General features: G+C 38.4%; 1 protein-coding gene across 1 annotated transcript in view; it reads right to left on the bottom strand.

Moving 5' to 3' along the window:
• Nucleotides 1-26,633, bottom strand: part of ADAMTS6 (ADAM metallopeptidase with thrombospondin type 1 motif 6) — a 281,449-nt gene that overhangs the window by 6,647 nt on the left and 248,169 nt on the right. Inside the window, exons 22-24 of the mRNA XM_007457112.1 lie at nucleotides 21,141-21,345; nucleotides 12,308-12,484; nucleotides 9,673-9,829 (exon numbers count right to left, since the gene is read on the bottom strand). Coding sequence (XP_007457174.1) covers nucleotides 9,673-9,829; nucleotides 12,308-12,484; nucleotides 21,141-21,345 — 539 coding nt within the window. The remainder of the gene's footprint in view (nucleotides 1-9,672; nucleotides 9,830-12,307; nucleotides 12,485-21,140; nucleotides 21,346-26,633) is intronic.

Genomic DNA, 26,633 nt, shown 5'->3' with positions numbered 1-26,633 from the left:
CAACCATCCTGTACTATTTCTCCAGGATCCCTGTCAAAATATATATAGGCTCTTCACTGGCACACATAAGCAAATTAATGAAAAGATTTTAACAGAGAGCAGGTAAATTATGATGAGGTAGGGAGAGATCTGAGGGAAGATCCAGGGTTGAGGACTGCCAAGAAGATGATGGGCCTTGATGAGATATTAAATGGTGACTCTTGGGCTATAGAATGACACAGCCTTGATGGAGTGTAGGGGGCTCCCATGAAGGAGGGGCCCTGAGGAAGGTCCCATTCCTACTTCTTGGTTTTGCTGTCTAGGGACCGCCTAGACTGGAAAAGTCAGTCTTCAGAGTGATGAAAACCTACTCACCAATGACTGGTCTTACATTCTTCAGGTCTTTTAACTCCATGAGAGATTAATCTAGTAATGATAACATTAAAAATAATTTATCAAGTGCTTCCTATGTGCCTGGCATTGCCTTAGGCAGTTTTACGTATTTATATATATTTAATCATTTTAAGTATATAAAATGTCAGCTTTACACAGATGGCAAAACTGAAGCTCAAAAAGGTTACGTACGAAACTCACTATGGGTCACACAGCTAGCTGGTCTAAGAAGTGGGACCAGAACTCAGGTTTGTCTGACTCCAAACTCTATTTTGGCAGCATTCCTGGCATCTTAATGCAAAAAGGTTTCTGCCTGTCAATACTTCTTATTCTTGGCTGATACCACTGGTAATTCAATCTTTGGGGACATCCTTATCAGGAGGTTTGCTCTGCACCTTAGAGAAGGGGTATATTTCTTTTTGAAAGGGGGAGGTTCTAGGTCACGGGCATTCAGAATAGCCTGAATACATTTCTTCAACTACCCCTTTCTCCCTAGATTTTGTAAAATTACATGAGTGAAAGGTAATTTTAACACACCTAGAAGTTTTAAAGCCCCATCATTACAGAAAGCTGAGTGTAATCTTAAAAATATCAGTACAAGCTTTAAATTATATTGGTGCGTTCAGCCCATGTGTCACTTTTTTAGTTAGCTAGAGAGGACTGACCTGATAAGCCCTTGGACTGACTCACTGACATTTTGCTGATGTACATAGTTGTGAGGCCTTAATTATAAAACTTACCATTGACTAGTCTGTCTGCCTCATCCCCAAAGCCCATTTAAAATAATAAATGGCCTTTTCATTCCTACCCTTCAGCCAATACACAATACAGGTTACATTTGTGATAAAACCATTCTGGAAAAGTTGTGCATAAATTAAATCACATTTTCCCATTGAAATCAAAACAATAACAGACATGTTTTGATTGAATTTCTGAATGATCCTCAGTTGGTATTGATTTCTAGCTGATATCTAAAATATCTAAAAATTGGTTTCTCTATACCCAAGTAATACATAATCTGCACATAAACAATTATACTAGGAGAGCTACTGAAAGGAATCCTTTAGTTCAGGTAGAATGTTTTGTAATAATATAATCACTTTGTAATTGATCTATTTTGAAGGTTTGATCTTTACTATCACGTTTCCTTCACACAGATACACTTGTATCTACTGCTTTTTGAAGAGCAGAATCTGAGCCAGCAGGGTCAAAGATTTTAAGATGAAGGAGCCCGATTTTCTCTTCTACTAACTTCATGTACCAGTTAAGTACTCTCTAGGGAGGAGAATGACGAGACACTCTTTCTACCTTTTTCCTTCAGAGTCTACCAGAAGGGTGAGAGGTCCTTACTGTGTGGTTTCTAGGAAATATTTTGTGGACCTAACTAGTCTCTCCTTTTTTTACATCTCCTCTCACCTCCCTGCCTGAAAATAAAGTTTCACTTTATCCAAGGCTAGAGATTTCTGGTGGGAATGACAATTTATGGACTATTCCTACATTTTCTCGGAGAGACTTAGGGATGTATCAAGGGCTGAAAGCCAGCTCGTAGGCCATATGATGTGAACTAGACCCATGATTAGAATCTTAAGCAACTTGCCAGGTATGCTGGAGTGGATCTCCCTGGTAATCTGGGTTCTGGTAGAGTTGAATGATAAAATTAGACAACCTGTTTCATAGGCAACACATGAATCTACTTATCATTGAAGGGCCAGTGAGTTTTTCCCCAGGTGCTTTACATTAATATTTCAAAACTCTGACCTAAAAGACATGATTTCAAAATACTCACACTGAACATAGGCTTATGAATTTAGAATGCAATTGGATGGGGATTCATTGTGACTTTGATGGCTTGACTTAATCCATGGAGTATAAGAGCAACTGTATTTATTTCTGTAAATAAACTGTATCCGTTTCAGAAAATGTTGCCAAGCCTGCCTAAATCATATCAATGGAGGAGTTGGGATACACAAGGACATAGCCTTCCATGACCAAGTTGGACCATTCAGCATCTTTCTTTGGAGAATGCATGTTCTCTGTGCCTGTAAGTTCTTTCTGAAATTCAGACGGAGAGCACAGTAAGCAGAGAGTTATGACTCTCACCTAAGGGTCTATCCTTTGGATTACAAAAGTACAACCAGCTGCACCTTTGTCGAACTGCCCATGGAGACGCAGAGCCCGGTGAGAAGTGAAATGGTGGCAAAGGCTGCGCATGTGCATGTGTGGTGCAGGAGTTGGGGGCGGGGGATGTGAACTCAGCATACTTTTCCCGATGAAACTGTACCTGAGTCCTTGATGTTTTACATATTCAAACTGGAAAAGGATGAAATAACATGTTTTGCTTGGGAACCTGACAGTATTCGTTGCAGTGGGAACAGTCCACTGACTTTTTACCCTTGAAGCAAGGTGATATCGACTCTGGAACTTTATTCTGATTCCATCCTACCATGGACTAAGCCATTTCTTTCTCTCCTTTCCTTTCTTGGTTTCTTCTTACCCAGTCTTATTCTCTGGATGCCACCCACAGTCAACTTGAGGTGCTTTGATCCCAATACAAGTCCAGGGTTCCCTCCAAACCAGACAGTTGGGAACGTAACCCTGAATGCTAAGGTAGATTATGACCATTTTAAAAACTGGCAACAAAAATGTCTGGTCTTCCTCACCTCCTTGAAATCAAAGTTCAAATGACCTTCACCATTCATTCCTTTCACTGATTTTAATACATCAGAAGCCACCTTAAAACCCATATTCAGTAGCTGTTTCATTCCATGGATCTCAGGAGGTTTCTGGAGCTGCTTAGGCTCTCTCAAAATCATGTACTTGAGGGAGACTGAGACCCGCCAAAGCCACCGTTAGATAACCTGGTCTGGTAAACCAATGTATACTAACCACACCTTTCCTGCTCATCTTTCCACACCATGAATCATTATTTGGCAGCAATAAATACTAGATGACAGAGTGCCTTGTGCTATTGAGAAGCTGAAAAGACTCACCTAACTACAAGGGAACCTGAAACTGAATAAAGATGAATAAAGTGGCATTTGGGATAGAAATTCAGGTGAGCTTGAGTACGTTAGTCTCAGCTGCCTGATGTACTTTAAAAAATTACTGAGTAGTATTTCAAATGCAGTGATACCCAGTGTGTCTATAATTCACTCTTAGCAGCAATGGAGTGTTACCCTCATCAGTGGCAGTCTGTTAAGATCAAGCCTATAATGCCTTCACTCTTAGCCGAAGGCTTTCAGGAATGAAAAGCTAAAGTAGATGTTAAACATGGCAAATTATATCTTCCTTCTTCCTCCTCCTAGTTCCCTCTCAATATTTACTTTCAATTTCTTGATGCTCCACTTCTGATTTTCTTTCTCTTACTATCCTTTGTTGCCTTAACCTTCCATTTATTCAATCTCTCTATTGTTTATTTTTATTTTTTAAAATGTTATTCAAATTTCCCTATTTTATTATGGCTTTCGGGGACTAATGTGCTTAATTTCCATATAGATGCCTAAATTCCTCATCATGATTAATAGTATCCAGTTCCCTAAATCTGAAGCTTGGGAGTCATACTGAACATTTCCACATCATATTCTCATCCCTATGTCCAATTGTTCATCAGGATCTTTTTATTCTCCTTTCCATTTTATTCTTTTCTTCCAATTCATTACCCTCTTGTTTTTTTGTTTTTTTTTGCGGTACGCAGGGCTCTCACCGCTGTGGCCTCTCCCGTTGCGGAGCACAGGCTCCGGACGTGCAGGCTCAGCGGCCATGGCTCACGGGCCCAGCCGCTCCGTGGCATGTGGGATCCTCCCGGACCGGGGCACGAACCCGTGTCCCCTGCATCGGCAGGCGGACTCTCAACCACTGCGCCACCAGGGAAGCCCCATTACCCTCTTTTTGATCCTTGCTATATCTGCCTGAGTTCAAGCCTTCATCATCTCTAGCCTGGACTCTTAGGACAACTTTTTAACTCTTCTCCCACACAAGGCTATCTTCCCTCTGCCCCTTTATACACTGGCCAGCCTAGGTATGTCACTCCCCAATTTCCTTCACTTGTTCCCAGAACTGGTTGATAGAGTCCTAACTTCCTTCCACTGCATACAGGACCCTCCAAACCAAGTCCCTGTCTCTTTCTTTGTAGCCTCATCTCTACTACCTGTTCATCTGCCACCCTCTGCAACCATACTGAACTATGTTTGACTCCACAGCCCCGTGACTGCACACAATCACCTTCTGCCAGCAATGCCCAGCATTTCAACATCTTCTTGGCCAACTGTTTCACATCTTCCAGTGCCCTGCTCAAGCCTTCCTTCTCCGTGATGCTTCTGCTGAAAAACCCCTTCCTCTGTGTACTCATGGTAGTTTCTTTCTACCCCTATTACAGTACTGCCCATATTGTGAAAATTATTTGTTTGCATGTTGCCACCCCTCCTAAACTGTGCTTCCTTTGAGGACAGGAACCTTTCCTAGTCTCAGTGGCTGGCACATGGTAGGTAGGTTTGCTAATTAAATGACTTTATGGTTGGATGACTGGATGGAGAGAACATTTTGTAAACACCATCACCTTGATGAATGGGCAGATAGATATCTATGTGATAAATCAAGTTCAGTAAAATGTTAACGGTAAAATCTAGATGGCAGGTGTCCACTGTAAAATTCTCTCAACTTTGCTGTATGTTTGAAACTTTTTATTATTTTAATAATAAGATATCAGGAGAGGAACCATCTCCTAAACTTCAGTAGTTGAAACAATACCCAAGATTCTATCAGTGGCCCGTGTTACCCATAAAGACCTCACTGAAAGACTGCATTTTAGATCCCAAGAGAGCTCTGTTATTCCTACCCTGTCTTGCTTGGAGTAGAGACGAACTAGTTCCTCAATAGCCTCCTTTCCAAGAGTCAAGGGAACCTGATTCCGGTAGAACAAAAGGGGTCCTCCTCTACGTCCTGCATTAACCAGAACCTGCTCCTTCCCCCACAATTGGACTTTCCTCCCAAGTTCCCCTTTGTAAGAGGCACTTCCTCTCTCCCTGATCAGACTTCCAGAAGCTCTATCAGGTCACTCTCACATTACTTTCATGCAAGAGCCTCTTCTCTTTTAAAATCCATGTTATCTGCCCATTTCATATCTCTATGGATGACAAATTATAACTTCAATCAACTGTTTCATCCTTTTTCTCAGGGTACACACTGCGTTTTTCCAACTACAGGTTACAACTGGCTCATGGACCACTTAGTCTATGAAGCTTGCCTTGATCCAAAATGTTAAAGTCATCAGTCATTCATATGAGCACTCTTAGCACTTGTGTAAACCGCTCCACATAACACATTCTACCTTGCATTTTTTAAAAAAGAAGTATCTTTCTCATAAGACTACGAACTTGTAAGTGTTTTGAATTTTTCATAATAAATGGCAGAGGCTGGCCGCAGCAAGCATTCAATAAGTAGCTTCTGATGAAATGAACAGATGGTTTCAGGTATTTAAATATATTCAATATATACTATTGGGAAGCTAAAGAGAACACAAAACAAGTTACAACAGATATACTGTTTCTACTTTAATTCTAATTTTTGTAAAAGAGAGTGATCGTGTCTTAAATGAGTCAACAGCTTTAAGGAATAACAATTCTAAGATTAGTCATACTTTGCAGGATTAATAATTTCCTAAAAGTTTCCCCCTTTACCGAGAAGGATAAAAATATTGTCCTAACTGCTTACTTCAGATTAATATTAATAAAAGGTGATTTGGCCAGACAGAGATGACTATGAGGTATTTCTCCAAATAATCCAAGAAATATCAGATTAACACCTATCCATTTTAAAAGAATTTCTTTAAGGCAGAAATAAGTGCAGTTGCAAATGATATTCTGCCCACTATAAAAACAGCACTACATTTTCAGCTGCAAAGCTTATGTATGATAATTATCCACTATAGAGAAGTGTTTGGAGAAATTATTAAAATGGCCTAAAATGAAGTTATGAACATAACTTTAACATATATTATTGTGGGCATGTCAAAAAGCCAGTTCTGGGACTTCCCTGGTGGCACAGGGGTTAAGAATCCGCCTGCCAATGCAGGGAACACGGGTTCGATTCCTGGTCTGGGAGGATACCACATTCCGCGGAGCAACTAAGCCCGTGTGCCACAACTACTGAGCCTGCACTCTAGAGCCCGTGAGCCACAACTACTGAGCCCATGTGCCACAGCGACTAAGCCTGCACACCACAACTACTGAAACCTGCACGCCCTAGAGCCCACGTGCCACAACTACTGAGCCCATGCCCCGCAACTACTGAAGCCTGCACACTCGAGGGCCTGTGTGCCGCAACTACTGAAGCCTGTGCGCCTAGAGCCCATGCTCTGCAACAAGAGAAGCCAACACAAGGAGAAGCCCATGCACTGCAACGAAGAGTAGCCCCCACTAGCCACAACTAGAGAAAGCCTGTGCTCAGCAACAAGGACCCAACACAGCCAAAAATAAATAAATTTTTTTTTTTTAAAAAGCCAGTCTTTCAACAACGATTAAGACTTAATCTTTGTCTTTTTCATTTAATTATTTTATTTTATTTTATTTTTGGCTGCATTGGGTCTTCATTGCTACACACAGGCTTTCTCTAGTTGTGGCGAGCGGGGGCTACTCTTCGTTGCGGTGCACGGGCTTCTAGTTGCGGTGGCTTCTCTTGTTGTAGAGCATGGGGTCCAGGCGCGTGGGCTTCCGTAGTTGTGGCATGCAAGCTCAGTAGTTGTGGCTCACGGGCTCTAGAGCGCAGGATCAGTAGTTGTGGCGCACGGGCATAGTTGCTCCAAGGCATGTGGGATCTTCCCAGACCAGGGCTTGAACCCGTGTCCCCCGCATTGGCAGGCAGATTCTTAACCACTGCACCACCAGGGAAGCCCCAAGACTTAATCTTTTGACAGTCATGCCAGAAGTGTCTGTACTTCATAATCACAAGCTCTGTTTTCATGTTAAAATTCCTGATTTTCTTATTTTTTAACATCTTTATTGGAGTATAATTGCTTTACAATGGTGTGTTAGTTTCTGCTTTATAACAAAGTGAATCAGTTACACATATACATATGTTCCCATATCTCTTCCCTCTTGCATCTCCCTCCCTCCCACCCTCCTTATCCCACCCCTCAAGGTGGTCACAAACCACCTAGCTGATCTCCCTGTGCTATGCGGCTGCTTCCTACTAGCTATCTATTTTATGTTTGGTAGTGTATATATGTCCATGCCACTCTCTCACTTTGTTACCGCTTAAAATCCCTGATTTTAAAGAGTGAATTACAAATAGCATATAAACGTAGTTGAAAATGACATGCCCTAGGGCTCTTCCAAATCTAGGTTCAAATCCTGACTCTACTACTTCCTACTCTTGCAATGTGGGTAAGTCACTATCTCTCTCTGGGCCTTAGTTTCCTCACCAGTAATACCAACTCTCAAAAGGTTGTTATTACGATTATATAATACACACAGATATTTATGTATATGACATATATATAATGGATAATAAATATAAAGGGCCTAACATAATACCCAACATAGTTTAATATGATAGTTATATCCTCTCTTCCACCTTAACCTTTTATCTTCCAACTCTGAAAAACAGACTCCCAAACCCACATGACTGAATACCAATAATTTACAATACATAAAGACTTGTTTGCTACAAATCTTAGAGAAAAGAGATTTTAAAAATTTAGATCATTTAAAGAAAATAGTTTTGCTATGAAAAGTACTTCTGTTTGTCATAGATTTTGAGCCCTTCTCAAGAGAAGGAAAGCTAGATTTCCAGAACATCCCTTGCCAAAGGGGAAAAAAAAGGAAATGGCACTAGAGCCAGAGATTTTGCAAATTAAAATTCTGATTTTGAATTAATATAGGGTAAAGCTTTACTTATTTGAAAGAGTAAGTTACACAGTAAGTATATTGTGTTGAGGCTCAGATATAAGAACAAGGCCACTTGCAAAGATGCAAGTTTTCTGCACCTAGTCATGCAAGATGATTACTCTTCCTAAAATGAAATTCCTTATGGAAACATTGAAAAATAGGATTAAAAAAAAATCCCTCAGACTGGATAGATCTGATGAAAAGAAACAATTTCTTTTTAATAGAATAATGACCTTATCATTTTCATTGGAAAATTAGTCACAAATTATAGTCAGCATAGCTCTATAAGAGGTGCTCAATAAATTTGTGTGTGTGTGTGTGTGTGTGTGTGTGTGTGTGTGTGTTATGCGGGCCTCTCACTGTTGTGGCCTCTCCCGTTGCAGAGCACAGGCTCCGGATGCGCAGGCTCAGTGGCCATGGCTCAGCGGCCCAGCCGCTCCGCGGCATGTGGGATCTTCCCGGACCGGGGCATGAACCCGTGTCCCCTGCATTGGCAGGCGGACTCTCAACCACTGCGCCACCAGGGAAGCCCTTGTGTTTTTTGTTTTTAAAGCAGAGTCCGATGGCTGGGTTTCTTACATAATTAAAATTCATGGCTTCAGATGTTTGTATATTTGATCATGCTTCCATTTTCATGTGAGAAGGCAGTCTGAACTTCCTGACTATGCCATTTTTGTCTCTATATTCCCCATAGTTTCTGTTATTATGCCTTGCATGTAGTAGCATTCAGGAAGTTTCAATGAATGCTTAACTGAATAAACAAAGTACCTTTATTTAAATAAGATATAAGAAAATTCAGGACTTGGATGGGCATCTGCTGTTAATAAAGGGATTTCCCCATATATAACAAAGAGAAATTTCAGAGTCTGAAGACTTTTGTCCTCCTTTATAAACAGCTATATAATAACCTTCTTCTATTTTTCTTCAAGGAGAAAATTACCATTTGTAACATAAGTAGTTTCAAACATATGCTTTCATTATATGTATCACAAGCATGAACTTTAATCTTTACAATAGCAGACATCCATTGTTGTAGCCAAAAAGAAATAGACGTTTTCAGTTTTAAGCTTGGTTCATTAGAAATCATCTCTATCTTTCTAGCACAAGGCAAACACAGAATGCAAGGTTGGACAGAACCCTAGAGATTATCCACCCCACTCCCTCATTGCATAGGTAAGTAAACTTAGCTCCAGAAAAGTTGACTTAATAAGGTCATACAGTTAATGGAAGAGTCTGGAAGAAAACTTAGGTTTCCTGATTACATATCCAGTATATATGTAGCTTTCACAAATGCTCTATGCAGACACACTACCACAGTGGTTTTATGGGGCTCTTTGAACTCTGGGAATCAGTATAGGTGAACCACTAGAGACCAGAGGCCCCTTACCTTCTATACTGGAGGTACTGGGAAACTTACCTTCAGTACTGGAAATGGGGGTACTGTCACATTTGCTTTCACACTGCTGCATTGATGGAGGTCGAACAGTTTCTGGACAGTCACTCGATGCCTGTCCAGTGTAGGAAAGACACTGCACAGTCCGCATTTGCTGTCCAAGTCCACACTGAGCAGAACACTAACCCAAAAGACAGGGAGAAACAAAATACTAATCTCAACAATTTTCAGGAGGTAAAAAAGACACTATGTCATTTCAAATACCATAGATATTAGCTTTTAAAGCCCATATGTAGTTCACCTTGGAGAGGTATATGATTAGGTCATTCTATTACAGAACTGGTTTGGAAACTCAAGGATCCTGTTATTACCCTAGAAAATGGAAGCAACTTAGTTTCCAGAAGACAACAGATGGAGATTTCTTAGGCTATTATTTCAACAGTTCCAAGCAGTGCTGGTGAACTTAAACAAGAGTATAATGAGAAAATATTTGTGATGAAGTAGAATAATCAGAGGTTCTAGGGCTGGGACATCACTATTGCTGCCTATTTATATATTATAGATTTGTGGGAAAACAACCTGATGGTATATTGGAGTGCTCTTAATCTGATCAAAATATTAGTTCAGTATAACAGCAGTGACTGCTGTGGGGCCTGGTGACGGGACTAGTTTGGAAAAAAAAAAAAAGGGCATAGATAAGTACCTTGAGTTTTGTGAGGTATTTTCAGTCACACAAATCTGAGACAAATCTGAGAAGAGGTCTGGTGTTAGCCAATTAGCATGTCTCCCTCTCCTTTTTCGTCTACTCGGGGATTCGGTCAATTTAGAATGAAGTTACTCTCTGAGGGGCTTAGTTTCAGCTGGGACTGATCAGCTGTCCAGGCAGAAGAATAAAGCTGTGCTCTATTCTTTGGGCCTGCCGCCCAGAATACCAGAAAGCCTGTGAGATTTGGGATCAAAGGGATGAGGAGCTAATTGTGCAAAGACAAACAAGGTAAACAAACCGAGGCCCTGTTGGATTTATTTGCAAAAACTCTCAAAGCACTTACAGGACTTGCAAGGGTATTTACAGATACTTTTAAGTTGCTAAATACAGAATGAAAAATAAATGCACCATAAACATGTAGTAAAGCATCTTTGAAAATGTATTTTCACTGGTTAATTTCAATTTTAGAAACTGAATTGAAAACACAGAGGAGAAGAAAAGGACTTGACAACATTTAAAAGAACAATCTCAAACTGATAACTGTAAATTTGGTGAAATTATCAACACGCAAAAACTTTCAAATGCCCTTTATATAACAGTGAATTGCAACAAAGAATATATAAGAAAGGAAATTCCTAGCCGGTTTAAATAAAAATCATAAGAGCATGTCTGTACTGATTCTTTAATAGCATAATATCAGTTATAAATTGTGAAACTGTCACACTTCTACAGAGAAACACTTATTGCATTCAATGTTTACTTAAGCTTATGATGTATATTCCACTTGAGCACTTTGTAAATCAAACTAAATACTGTTATACAAAAGCAAATTATTAATTATTTGTTAGACAATGCAAATGTTAATTATTTTATGATCATACTTCTTTTGTTTCCCCACAGGGCTGAGCACAGAGCAAGTATATTTATTTGCCTTAATGGAGACTGAAAATCTTTGCCCTCTCCCCAAAGAGTCTGTAGATACTGCTGCACTCTAGCAATACTGAATTTTGGCCATAATTTTGGTAACTACTTCTATGAAATGCCATTATTAATAAGTAATGGCAGGCCCAGAGCACAAACAAAATCATGCTGGTGTAGTTATATGCCACTATGATTTATCTGGGTCTCAGACATTAGAAAATGACCAGCTCAAGGTTAATTATAAAGCCGCAGTAAAAGGTCATTGATTCACTAGAAATTTTCTTTCTGGAGCATTATTTTTTTAACATAACCTAATAAATTTCCTTTTTGACATTCGAAAGAACAATACTTAATTTTCCTTCTATCCAAATATATCAATTTGCTTTTAAAGGATTTAAGGTGACCTTCAGCAAGATAAAGACAATTTAAAACTGAGAAAGAAGAAAGAAAAAATAGGAATTGGAATATAAAATAGAAATGAGTCCAATCAATATAAAAATACATACTGAAAGCCCTATATACCCGTTTCCCAAATTCATAGTCTCCATTAGCTAAATCCATGGAAGAATAAGTATTAATAACATTTCAAAGATTGTCAATCATATTATCAAGCTAATTAAAACCTCCACATCCTTTCTGTGAGGTTAAGAGAGGTCATTTTGCAAGTGGGAAAGTTAAGACAATGGTGTTAACTGATCTGGTCTTGAATTAGTTGAGGGAGTTGGCACTAGAATCCAAGTTTTGGTAGCTTGTTCAAATCTCTGGCCATTAGACTATTTCTCTTTAATTTTAAGTTAAAATGTTAGAATCCAAGGAGTAGGTGAAAGTGGGAAGGGTGTAGGTGTAGGAGAAACATGGCTCAGTGTGTCTATGTGTGACTGCTGCTGCCTATGCACTGTCTCACACTCACATCTCACACCTGGATCTCTATGTGTTGTTACTCATCTCTTGAGCCCCTACAATGACCCAATCAGGAACCACAAGTGTCTCAAGGTGCTGCTTCAGCAGGAGCCCACAGTCCAAATGCCCTACCTGGCCCCAGTCTCCTGTCACCCAGCGAGGAGGAGGACAGCGGCCCAAACTGCAGCGGATGCGGACAGGGGGTTTGCTCTCCTCAGAACATTGTGCTGCTGGGAATGTTTTAGAAAGGTCACTGCTCTTGCACAGAACAATCCGATGCTTGAATCCTGGACCACATTTGGGAGTGCACTGTAAATAAAACAAATACTAATGAATAATGATAGTCTAAAGATAGAGAAAAATTTGAGCAAAGTCTTTCTCCAAGTAAATGTGTGTTTGGGTAAACAACATACACACATACTAAATTCTAGGCAGTCTTACATACATGAAAATTCCTTAAGTTTTTAAATAGAAGAACTTTTATCTTTTTCCCTACGGTCTTTAAGAGCTAAATCCAAAGTTTGCTTTTCTTGGCAGCATACTTTCTTCTTTTACTGTGTGTAGGCTTATTCCGTGATTCCTCCCTATTCTTGGCCATATTCAGTTGTGATAAGATTCTGCTAATTTTTGGAATGTGGAATCCTTGGTTTCTTACTTGCTACGTGTAGTCTTCTGAAAAGAATTCTTATGTTACTAGTAGACCATCAGAAGTTGTCTCTGTGAAGCAAGCTAAGGTTTGATTTAGATGTGTACGGTTGTCCCTCAGTATCCGCAGGGGACTGGTTTCGGGACCTTGGAGGCCACCAGAATCCGTGGATGCTCAAGTCCCTTGTATAAAATGACAACACATACCCTCCTGTATACGTTAGATCATCTTTAGATTACTTACAATACCTAATACAATGTAAATGCTATGTAAATAGGTGCCCGTGTACGGCAAATTCGAGTTTTACTTTTTGGAACTTCCTGGAACTTTTCTCCCAAACATTTTCAATCTTTGGTTGGTTGAATCCATGGATGTAGAACCCAGAGATATAGAGGGCCAACTGTATTCTTAGAGTGTGCTAGCTAAGGATACATGATCACAGGTAAAGGTTTACTGTACAGAAAATCTCTGGACATTTGCTTGTCCATCAGTTAAACATAATGAATTTGACTGTTCTTTAGTTGGACCAGTCTGCTCTTCATATTGAGGAAAAGATCCTTCTTCCTGTGTCATGAAGTCTGTTACTTACCTCTTTTCCAAGTTAATTGGAGTGCTCTGTTCTAGAGCCACCTATTCAACGTGGTGGCTGACTGAAGTCCTCCAGCTTTCTCCCCTGCACATCTGAGCCCTTCCTTATAATCTGTACTTCTTCTCAGTGAAGTGAGACCCTTGCCCACAATATTTTGAAGCCCTGTTTCTATACCTTTCATTCAAAAGCCATTTCCAAATTTCCTACAGGAACTACACTAGACTGGGGGGAAGGGAGGCCATAAGAATGAATAAGTCAGTCTGTACCTCAAGGAGCTCACAGTTTTAATGCAGGAGATAGATACGTGAACACAAGGTTAAGTAACATAAAAGAGGATGCAAGAATATATAAATCCTTGTGCCCCTAATCACCAATTTCTTATTTTATAATTATGTATTCATAAGTCTTCTCATTCCTACCAGACTATAAGCTCCTTAACATTATTTCATTTCTGCTTCATTTTTGTACACAACCTCATCCCCATCCTCAGGATCCAGCAGAGGGTTTTGAGAAAGCACTCTATAAATATATACCCTCCTTTATTTGGGAAGATGACGGTTTTGATTTACTTTTAGGTAAATCAACATGTACTAGTTGTGGGATGGGAATGTCTTCTCGAACAATGTACACACCCCTGAGTGGCTTTGTCAGGGGTAATCCCTGAACCTGGTTCATGTCATAGAAAGAAATATTAAAATTCTTTCAGGGGTAAATCAAGGATCTCATGAACACTCTTCATCACAATGAATGTGGTAACAGAGTGCATTTCCTCCAACTTAGAAAACATTACATTAAGATGCATTTTGAAGGAGAATAACATCCAGTTCTTTCCAATATGGTTCCAAAAAAGGTTTTAGTTAGGGATTTAGAAATCAAGAGAGAAATTCCCGATCCCTGTCATTCTTTTTCACAGCCAAATCAACATCCTTATTTCTAGCTGCTGCCTCACTCTACCCATATACTCAGTCACTAGGTTCTATTAATCTAAGTTGTAAATCTCTCTCACATCTGTTGATTTCTCTTTGTCTCCACCGCCACTAACCTTACTACAGACAAACATCACTTCCTACGTGTAACATTGCAGTGGCTTTCTAACAGGTCTCCTGTTTCTTGCTCTTGCCTCACGCCAATCCACTCTCTAAAGCACACATCCAGTTATATTCTGTTCTGATTTTTAAAAAAATCCTTCAGTGGTCTTCAAGATAAAAATTCAAATTCTTTAAATATCTTACTATACACTGATAGGAAGCCTCTGCTTACCTCTTCAGATTCACCTCTCCACACTAAACAAGGTACAGTATTCCTAGTGCCAGCCCAGTGCCAGGCACAAAGCTAATGCTGCTGCTGCTACTACTATGACTACTGCTGCTATTAATAATGATAATATTGATAGCTGCTGCCATTTAATAAACACTCTAGATAGCTGTGCTAAGCGCTGTAATTCACACAGTCTTCACAAAAATCCTGTGAGATGACAATTATTATTCTGTTTTTAAAATGAAGAAACAACCTAGAGTAAGTGATTGGTACAAAGTCATGCAGTGTTTACATGACAGACCTAACGTTACCACCTACTTAGTGCATGTCAAACACTACATCACGTACTTTGCACGTATTATCTCATTTAGTCCTCACAACAACCCTGTCACTTTATATATCAAGAAACCAAGACACGCAACCCTATCTTGCAACCTTGCATTCTGTAGAATGAATAAAGCCCTGATTCGAGTCTCTTGAGCTTGTCCCACTTGTGTCTGGTCCTCTTGACTTCTCACCAAGTCTCTTCCACCGTCCACCAGTGTTAGAAGACACAGCCTTAGGGGATTTCTGTCACTCTCTTAATATTATTATTGATAATGATACCACTACTACCTTATATTCCATTAGAGCTTCACAGTTCACAAAATACTTTCAATACATTATTCTCATATAAGTTTTTGAGTCTTGTTACAGGAAGGTTTAAGCAACTTAATCAAGGTTAAACAGACAGCAAGTGGTAGAGCTAGAACTAAATCCTAAGCCTTCTGATCTATACTTTAGCTCCTAGCATTGGCAGAAACAAAGTCTTGAGAATACATAAGAAGTATTAATTATTATAAAAATAAATGAGATAAAGTACAAGAGGATGGAAGGGTATTTCAGACTTTAGGGATAGAGGCAGAAACACATAGGATGTACAGGGAATTCAGTTTGGTATTTAGTATTCAGTTTTAGTGTTTTGAGGCTATGATTAATTTTCTATATTGGGAAAATTTACTGAAAAAGGCACTTGTGCCATTCCCCTTCCCTCTTCGCATTTTAAAAGCATACGTATGTATATTAAAGCCTGGGACAAAAAAATGTCTATCTGTGTTTAACTGAATCACTTTGTTGTATAGCAGAGATTGGCACAGCATTGTTAATCAACTCCACTTCAATACAAAAATTAATTAAGCCTAGGACATAGGTCTCTTGCTTATTCTAATATCCTTTTCCAGTAGCAAGAAGCTTCTGCTATTATTTGAAGACTGCAGTAACATCTAGCGGTCTTTCCTAAGAGCCTATGCCAAAGTCCTGCTTACAGTTCTTGGAGGCAGACAATGCAAAGACAGACAATTCATTCATCTGTGTCTGAGAAGTCCCCAGGGAATCAAAGACAAAAAAAAAAAAAAAATAAGATTGACGATAATAGGGAGAAGAATAAAAAGAGAAAGCAACATTGAAATTTATTAAGTGTCCAGCAGTGTTCTAAGTCCTTTGCATGTCACAATCTACCTAATCTTCATGGAAACCTCACGAAGTGCTGTTTTCACACCCATTTTACTAGTGGGAAACTGAAGTACTGAGAAGTACAGATAAATTCAGATGGCAGCTCTGAAAAAGATAATGCTCTGAAAGGTAAATGTACAGAGACACAAACCCTCTGTGGGACAACGTGAAGTTATACGCAAAGCTTAACATGTGACATCTTCTATTGAGGCAAGAAATAGTTAAGAAAATTATAGCCCAAGCTCCACTAAATAAGTCACAGATATTCCATCCTATAGCACTGGAAGTAGAGATAATCAACTGCATTCTCAAAATAGTGAATGACTGAAAACTACATACTGATTCAATGAATATACCAGCCCTGAGCCCTGCAGATCTAGCCACAAATATTACATGTCTATAGCCGGAATCTCAACTCTGGTCTCTGCAAATATTGCACTTCTAGAGGCTGACTGTAAAATGAAATGTTTAAAAATTGCTTGTAAAAAATAGTAAAGCCACAGGGATGCCACTTAGACCAACTTCGTTTTAAGTAGAACTCTATCCTGCAAATTCTTCTGACCTTATGTCAGAGATGTTCAAGCAGAGACATCCCTCAGCTTGTTCTTATTTTTGCTTCTTCCCTCTGCTTTATTTAGCTTACATTTCATCTTTGCCTCTCTAGCCTTCTGATGAATAAATATGTTTATCTATCTGACAGCCTCAGTTTTATTTAGCTACCTAAAAAAATACAAAATCCTAGAAAAGCAAGATGTAACCACAATTATGTATATGATTAATAGGTATTAAATTAATCATAAGTGATTCAGAGCATGTCTCAGAGATAATCATTAGTCTATACCCATGTAAAGGGTATATTTTTTGCACACTTTTTGAGTATGCAGTAAAATTCATTAGAAATAATTAGAAATTGAATACTTAGTAATAAAAAGTCATTTTTTTAGACTAAAGTCTAGTTATAAATATCAAAATTCATTCAATTCATTCTCGTAATAAACCATTAGGTAGCTGGGTGGAAGATAATTCAGCGGAAAATGATTCTTTAGTAAAATTACTTCTCTTACTATTTCTCCTCATTGCAGATAAATATCTTTTTTTCTTCTTTTATTCATATAATCAGAATCTTACAATCATTTAAAATCTGACCAGACCATTTGTTTTTTGTTCTCATCTCAGTGGGATATAGGAGGTGATTTTTATGAGAGATACATTTATACTTCAGTTCACCATTCTACGATTAAGAAGCAAAAACATATTTTGCAGAAAAAACATTTGAAACCACACCAGGGAAAATAATTTGGCTCTCACTTGTAAAGGATAGAAACATTAACATTTTGGGGTTAGCCTGAATTCTCTCTGGAGAGGTGGGTTTAATTTACTTAGTTATGGCATCAGAGTAGAACCTAGGAGTAAACAAGGTGACAGCACAAGTATCTACTAAAACAAAGAACAGTGCCTCGGTAGGAAGATTCCCCCCGCCCCATCCTTCTTAAGTAATGCTACCTAAATGTAAATCCCATCAAGTCAATTGAGTATGATGCCAGTCATCTATTTGTCCAAGAATAAGTACAAGAAACAGAACTTTTTCAATGGGTACTCATCAAAAGAAACCATTCCTATACATCAAAAGAATGGCTAAGGATTGCTGGAGCCCATTCACAGTACACAGCAACACTTTAAGAGTCACATGCCAAGCGAGGGCAAAAACAGAAAGCCATTTAAGTCCAACATAGCATGGGTGATCCCAGGAGTGAGGCTAAATTGTAGGAAATGGGAAAGCCATGGCTTCATTAGTTTCACAAAGACTGCAGAAGAGCCATTTTCCACCAAGGCAATTAGGCTTAAATTTTTTTTTTTTTTTTTTGCCATAAGCACTGGGTGGGTTTCACTGATGGGGAAAATGAAAACGGTTCCTGGCTTTGCAACAATGGAAATTTTACATTAGAGAAGCCAGCAAAGAAAAGAAAAAGGTCAGAGGGTACATTCCTCTTACTGCAACATGTTTTCACCAGTTGAACCTCACCCTTGTGATTAGCAGAGCTCAGACAGCTGATATTTGGAATTGGGAAGGGGGCAGAAAGAGGAGGGAAGTTTTCATGGGCGTGTGAACAAGATATCGTGTGAAACATCTTTGCAAAAGTTAAGTGAAAGAGGTTGAACACTGCCTGCTCTTCTGCTGGGACCTCCTCTTTTCATTAGTGGGAGATGTCACATTCCTCTGAGAAGAACAGGTTCCTTGTTCTCACTTTGTTCTCCATGGCTACTCAGACATTTTTTTTCACTTAATGCTATTTACTTTTACTTATTTTTAACTTATCTAGAGAAGAGGTAGGTTTTATGGTAAAGGGAAATGGAAGGGTGAGAGTGCACCCTCTCCTTTGGAAAATAAACAGGAGAGACTGAATGGGGACAAAAATCATCTCTTTCCTCCCGAACAAAGGATGAAGATGATGGTATAGATGATGTTCAACTAGAATCTTTGAGACGGCAATGGCAGGATTTCCTGACTCATGCTTACCCCAGAATAGTTTTCCTGTGTTGTCTGTGGAGAGACAACAGGCACTATTTTTTGGTTTCTTTGGAAGTGATAGTCCCAACATGTATACTCTATGCCCCCAGCTCCACTTCTCTCCCCTAAGCTTTGACTCAGCTATCTTAAGGAAGATAGCAGAAATGTGATTAAAAGTCCCCTTAACTTAAACATATTTCTCCACGCAGCTTCCAGGAGTACCTAACAGCCTTGCAGAGCCATTTGAGCAAGCCACTTCTAAGACTGGGTAGATGAGAAGCAAAATGCTAAAAGTAGGGTAACTATAACCTGTATGAAATAGGAAGAAAATCTTAAAATGGTATTTGGAATGGAAACATACAGTAATATACATAATCTATCCCTTAAGGTGATTATATTTGGTGTTTTATGTTAAAAATATGATGATACAGAAAAATGTAGGTCCAGAGACCAATGTGAAGTGAGTCTGCACATGAGAAGATTTTGGCATTTTAGTGGTCAGCAGAAGTTTTTTCTAGTTTCTGGTTTTGAACTTGTTGATTTTTCTCCACTTTTTGTAGAAGGATAATATGGTATAAAGTTCTGTATTCAAGCCTTCTTGTTACCTATCACTACTTAATTCAATCTTATCTTCCATTTATTCTTTAAAACAAATCCTTTTCTCCCACTCTACTTTCACCACGTGATCTTTGCGTTTCTGTTCAGTTGTTTCTCTTATCAGGAATACTTCTCCAGTTTCTTGTTCTCTTCCCTACTTCAAATCTTACACTCCTACAACATTCAGTTCAACCCCCATCAACTAAAAAGCCTTCTGAGCCTACTCCAGGCTATTCTGACCTTCTCAGCTCTGAATTTCTGTATCACTTATATATTTACACCTCACAATCCACCATTTTGTTAAACACTGTCTTATGTTATTCTCTTGCTGCTTCGTGGATATTTCTTATTTTCCCAAGTTCTTGAGATTCTTCTGAATTCTCCATAGCTCCTATCCCAATGTGGTTAGAAAGCACCCAGTTATACTTACTGACTTGGCCTGAAACTCTAAAAATGTTGCGGCCAATTATCAGGTCTCCCATTAGGATTTTCCAATAACAACGTTGCCATCATTATCAAAGACTATTTATGAACTTCTATAAGGGTCTTGGGCACTGACTTGCAAGTAAAATAACTACTAACATGTGTACAATTCTGTAAAATGTCTCTTCTTTATCACTGGATTTTATCTTCCAAATGAATGTAGGAGTTAATCCACCCACTGTTAGGGAACAGAAGAGTTCATACTGTTTTCTATAACCACCGAATAATACTGAGAATATCTCTACATTTGATTGAAACACAAATAAAAGTTAGGTAGGCAGAATGTAATTACTGAAGCTGGACTATGGCCAGGAAACTTGGAAGAACACTCCCAACTTCTGCCAAAGATTCCACAGATAACCACAACCGGTCAGAATCTCCATTTCCATGTACCATCTTAAACACAGGTCTCTCTTTTAGCCCTGTGCCTCTAGCAAAATAAGGCCACTCAAGCAGTAAGCTTCATAGGGAGAAAAGTCACATCCAGAGGTTCCTAAAGAACAATGTTTAATTTTTTTCTGTTGTTTATTTTTTGACAAACTTATGAGGTCTACAGGAAATACCTAAAGCAAGTACCACAATGTTTCCAGCAGGAAATGCATCCTGTTTTGCTAACTTAGAAAAATGACCTTTAGTTATATAGCCAGATACTCATTCTTTCTAACATTAACCAACACTACAGAAGGATTCAGTTCTTCTTTAGGAAATGTAGAGAATGGTACAGTGTGTATATTGTATATGTCTCATGCAGGATGAAGAGTCAAGAATTAACTCTACCTCTTACCTCATTTTTCATAAGACCATTTTCCTGAGGCCTCGGGATTATATCAGACATTTTATATATACATGTATGCCAGAAAAACATTATCTTAGTCAGGTCTTCCTCAATGATCATATAAGTGGAGGTAATGATAAAATCTGAATTTGACTTTTTGACAGTTATAACCCTCAACTCCGTGTTTCTTCCCCAGAAGCAATTAAAATATATATAGATATATAACATGTGATGATAAATTAAACTCATATGTAAGAGTTATATGGTTAGGCTGGAACATTACTTGGAAAAAAAGATATAACATATCACTAATTCTGAGCTTATAATGCTGTTCAAGAATAGCAACGAAGAAGAAAACCCACTTATAATATTCTCTCAAATTCACTTCAGGCTTGTTTTTTAATTAAACTGACGACTAGTTTCTCACTGATTTTCCTTACTCCAAAAACCTTTACTTCCTGGCAAGCAGCAAAAAAATATAACATGGCCAAATTCAGAGTTAGGCAGCCCTTACTTGTTGAGTTCTAAGGCGCTCACATGCTCAGGTGTCCTTAATATTAAATGTTTTGGTATTGATAGCTAAGACATCTCAAAACATACAGCCTCAGATTTCCTTACTTCTGACCAGTCCAAAGCCACCCACTGTGGTGGACATGACTGGTTGTTGCAGGGCTCTTTTTCAATAGGCCGGTGTGTTAAACAACCACTGTAGTCCAGTGTCTCCTCCTCAGAAGGTCCAATCTTCCTGATGCAGAGCACTGCCCTTGTGCGCATCCCTCCATCACAAGTCTTGCTACATTCCAACCAGTCCCCAATGAACCACCTGCAACAAGAAGTGGAAGAAACACAGAAAAGCATTCCCTCAGTGCAGCCAGAGATTTCAGCAGAGTGAAGGCACTTTCTCAGTGGACTACCTCCTCTTCTCAGAAGAGCTAACATTTCAGTGTCAGTTGATGTGACAAATGACAAATGGAAGAACTGCTAAGGAAAAGATAACCCACTGTCGGCTGCCTTCTAGAGCAGAGTGCATGAGCTTTGGAGCAGGCAGAACCCAGGTTCAAACAAGCAATGCATTATGTGTTTTTAAACTTCTTTTTGTCCTTTTTTATTAATTTCTAAAACGAGGATAACAATATCAATCATGAGATTGTCCTGAGGATTAAGCAAGGTAACATATGAAGCTCCAAGCCATGTGCTGGTAAATGGTAACAACTGGCTCCTCATGGGAGGGAGGTCAGAGGGTACACTCCTCTTACTGCAACATGTTTTCACCAGTTGAACCTCACCCTTGTGATTAGCAGAGCTCAGACAGCTGATATTTGGAATTGGGAAGGGGGCAGAAAGAGGAGGGAAGTTTTCATGGGCATGTGAACAAGATATCGTGTGAAACATCTTTGCAAAAGTTAAGTGAAAGAGGTTGAACACTGCCTGCTCTTCTGCTGGGACCTCCTCTTTTCATTAGTGGGAGATGTCACATTCCTCTGAGAAGAGTCCTGATTTGTTGCATTTGCCAGTTTTTGTGGTATAAATACTTCACTATGGCTAATTTCAGCCTATCACCTTGACATACTGAACACGAACAAGAGAAGATATGCTAGTAGTAGGGTCTCAGGAGCTTCTAACAGTGTCTAACACACAACAAACAAGAAACAGTAGCCATTTTTATTATTACATTGAGGCAGGTTCTCCCTCAATTGAGGACTTTGTGATAAAACCACACTACATGAGCTAGGGATTTGTTTTCTGATTCCCAGAAATGAATGTCATGCTCTGCATAAGACAGACGTCTTTATTGTCCTTACAGGGGCAGAGATGGCTCAGGTATCCATCCAGAAGACTTGAGAGTCCTAAAAACTCTGCAGTAAAAGCAGAGCCCTGAGCCAGCTCTGTGAAAACATGGAGATCCCTCGCTTTGACCCCTTTACTCTTAAAAACAGCTTCTACACAGCTAATGTGGGAAGAAACAGAAATGTCTTAATAAATGAACATATCTCATATTTGTAGGTATACCACTCCTAAAGTCATCAATGAACTTTCACATATACAATTTCAGCGGTGTGTGTGTGTGTGTGTGTTGTGTGTGTGTGTGTGTGTGTGTGTGTGTGTGTGTGTGTGTGTGTGTGTGTGTAGTATTTCTGCAGGACTCACTCTTTTGGGCACATTAATTGGTCCAAGGGTATGAATCATGATCCCAATCAGACCAATAAGAATTCAGCTTTAGAAATTTTATATCTCAACGATAGCAAAAGGGACGCTTTCCTTTCTGGTCACAAAGGTGTATAAAGATATAAGAGCTGATGATGGCCATGTCCTCTGTCAAGTGGAATTAGCTGATCTGAAAGAATGCGGAGGAGCTAGAGAGTCCTGCAGGTATTTGAGTGCTTGATTCCAGCCATTCCTGAAGCTAGGTCCACTCTTACGATTCCCTCAGCTTTGTTATATAAACCAACAAATCCTCTTAAGCGCAGAAGCTAGCCAAAGTTGAAGTTGTGTTATTTCCAACCAGAGTCCTGACTGATATATTACTGTATTTAATGTAATGAATATATGCTGAATGCCTTCTATGCTCAAGGCACTGTGCTTTGTTTTAAAGAAGAAAGTAAGACGCAGTGTTAGGAAAACAGTTCCCCAAAATCATGAAAAGTGCAATGATGGAGCTAGGACTAGATCCCCCATCAACTGATATCCACTGGATTTCATTTATAACACTGCCAAATAATAGAATCCAGATCACAAGCATAAGGTCAAAAGACATTTTCTTCAATCCGTGCTTATAAATCACACATATATCCTAAATGGATATGCTCATGCTCTTGATAGGAGAGTAACCAGAGAGAAGAGTATTAAAGTTTAAGAACAAATTTCACCTCTTTTCACGAACTTAGCTCATTTGTGCCAGTTTTGTATGTGGAAGATAATACCTTAGTGAAGTCAGAGTACTAGTATCCTAAATTTGAGCCTACACTCAGCCAAATAAGCCACAATGGCCTTTGTTTATTATTATTTTTATTTTCTTTACTTACAGAGGGAAACCAGCATTTAGAAATATCATAATTAACCAGTTTCTCAAACTTAAAAATATATTTTGTCAAAAATTTAAAAATTTTCAACATAAGATTTATTTAAAGAATGACAATTTAATCCTGAATTTTAAAAATCTGATATTAACATTTTTTTTCTAAGCCATTTTCCAGAGGAGATTTAAAGTGATTTTCATATTCTTTCCGTTTTATTTTCCGCAGATGAACAGGATCCTAAGTTGTTAGTACCATTTTTGGTAAAGAGAAAAATGTGTATTGAGAATAATAACTTGCATGCCAGCCATAGTGAAACTCTGATTCAATTCGCAGCAGTGATTTCATCACCAAGATTAGGGGATAAAACAGCAATGTGTATAACTCAGCCACAAAAAGTTCAGTCATACCATCTCCAGCCATGATCTCATTAGGTCTCATAATGTAAGAGGGATGGAGGCCTTCAAATTAAACACAGGTGCCCAGAGTAACAGCAGTGATTCAGGAGGTGTGGCTGTTTTTTTTGGTGCACGAGGCCAGGGCCACCTCTGCCTTTTTATTCTTCGTCCTCTCTTTTATTGCCAACCATCTTTTAACCTAGATGTATCACTCTAGCATTTAACTCAGAATGTATGAAAGTAAAAATATTAACTACACTTCCAATTTTCCTTCTGACTTTAACTTTGATTTCAGGTTTCACATTCAGTCCCTGTTGCATCTTTATTGCTCACCAAATCATCCCTTCCCATGTCTCTCTAAAGGATTAAATCACCATCCAGTTATTTAAATAGTTTTGCAATTTTACCACTGCATCTATTAGTCTCCTGTCCAGTGTAAGACAGACTGCTTCCTTCAACTTCATTCTCCATGTATTTGACCCTCTGATGACATTCTCCCTATTTCTCTTTTTCATCCTCTAGTTTCAGTGGTAAAACATGAACACGAAAATTCTCTCTGAGACTATCATTGCTGAATTATTATAATCTGAATAATACTGGGGCTATTTCTTTCTGAGCTGAAGACCCAGTGATAAAGTTGTCTTCATCCTCACCAGGATGAAGAAGCTATACAGTTAGTGGGATTCACGTTTGAGGGTCTGAAATGAGTGGCTTGATGCAGCCTGTGTAATCTGATCTACATTATCTGTACCTTAAGAGGACAAACAATAATACTGAGGGAAGAGAATGAGATGATGGGAGTTGACTTATAGGATTTCTAATGATTCCTCCCAGGTCTTACATTTTGGAGTTTTATAGAGGACTCTGATGATCTTTCTCTAAACTGAAAATAACAGATTATAGTCGTCCATGGGGTGAGGTGAAATGACTGAAAATAAAAAGATACTATTAAAGAAAACCTAGCCCCTGGGTAAAAATCTCTCTCCAGTCTGACCATCCTTTTGCCCTTTTGCTTGTAACTCTTACTGTACTTAACATATTTTGCCTTGTACTGTAGTTATTTTAATATGTATTTGCCCAATTAGATTGTCCTTAGGAAAAGGAACCATTTCCTAAGGCACAGTGCCTTCCATATTGCAGTTGCTTAAAAAAATGTCTTTTGATTCTTGGTCACAGTATTATCACAGTGTACTGTACTCCATTTCTGATTTTCGCAAATTTAAAAATCACAGTAACATACAGGAATTATATTCAGTATCCAAAGACTCTTCAAATGAGGTCATATATACAAATATTCTTGCTATTAAAAGACAGTATGGTCAAAACTGAACTCTTGGCCTTTCTCTTTGGATTCCAACTCAACATTACTTCCTTTTCTTACAGTGGGGCACTAGCTTCCTATCAGTCATGCTCTTTAATATCAACTCCTCCCTTTTCCTTTTCCTAATTATTTCTGCCTATGTCATGAATCCTACCATTTTCATTCAATGCCTCTAGAATTCTTGTTTTTTTCCTATCCCTAGTCACCTCACCGTCTTGACTACTATTCTTTTTCTCATAAAAGAGTTGCTGCTCTGACCACATTACTTTTTTCCAGCAAGACTTCCTCTGGCCTTTCAAGGTCCTCCAAATAAACACTATTATTATTATTTCTTTACCAATGCCTCTTTTGTCTTTTCTTCCTAGTCCCCTGTATTTTCTTTATGCAGAGCAAGGATAAACCTTACTGCCCTCTATCTTTCCATACTCTGCTTATAAAGTCTCCAATATGACTAAAGGACATTTAAAACATTTCATTAGATAATTTCTGATTAAAAAATACCATTTAGGATTTCAAATGAATGGTATTGGGAAAACAATAATATTTGAAAATAAATATAGATCCTTTTCTCAAAGTAGGCAAATATATTTCAGATAGAGTTTACCTTAAAAAAGAACTTTGAAAGTATAATCATAAAGTGGGTAAGGCCTTCATAACATTATACCAATGAAAGAAATAAAAGTTTGATAGTTTTCCTACATAGTATTTAAAAAAAATTTTATAAGTAAAAGTAGATCATAACACCATAATATGGGAAATATATAAAAAACTAGGAAAAAATATGTCTAAAATAGTTAATATTCTTAATACATTGAGTTAATACAAATCAATAACAAAATGATAAACTCTTCAGTAGAAAAATGGGTCAGGCCATGAAGAGCAAAAAAGAAGTAATACAAATGGCCACTGAACATAATTTTTAAATGTTCAGCCTCACCAGCAATTCTAGCACAAAAAAATAAAATAGCAATTAGATAACAAGGGTTTTTCTTCCCTATAAAATAGTTAAAGATTGATTTAAAAATAATACCTGGTGTTGTTCAGTTCAGGAAAATGACAGTCATATACGTACTGTTGGTGGGAATATACATTCATACATTCTTTCTAGAGAGCAATTTGACAGTTTGTCTCAGAGAGTAAAATATAATTCCATTTGAACCAGAAATTTTATTCCTATTCATTTAGCATAAGGGCATAATTATAGAAAGCAAAGTTTTAGTAGCAAAAATGGTTAATGCTGTGGAATAGAAAGGGATCAAAAGCTAGGACCCAGATAAAATTGTTCAACAGTGGAAAACCAATTTAAATAAATAATGACATATCTACTAAATGTTGTAGATGATGTTTAATGTTCAGAACAACATAATGTTCAATATGT

Source organism: Lipotes vexillifer, unplaced genomic scaffold, assembly GCF_000442215.2.
Source record: "Lipotes vexillifer unplaced genomic scaffold, Lipotes_vexillifer_v1.1 scaffold241, whole genome shotgun sequence".
Classification (NCBI taxonomy): domain Eukaryota; kingdom Metazoa; phylum Chordata; class Mammalia; order Artiodactyla; family Lipotidae; genus Lipotes; species Lipotes vexillifer.
Note: the sequence above shows the minus strand (reverse complement) of the source record. Positions and strands in the feature narration are given on the sequence as shown.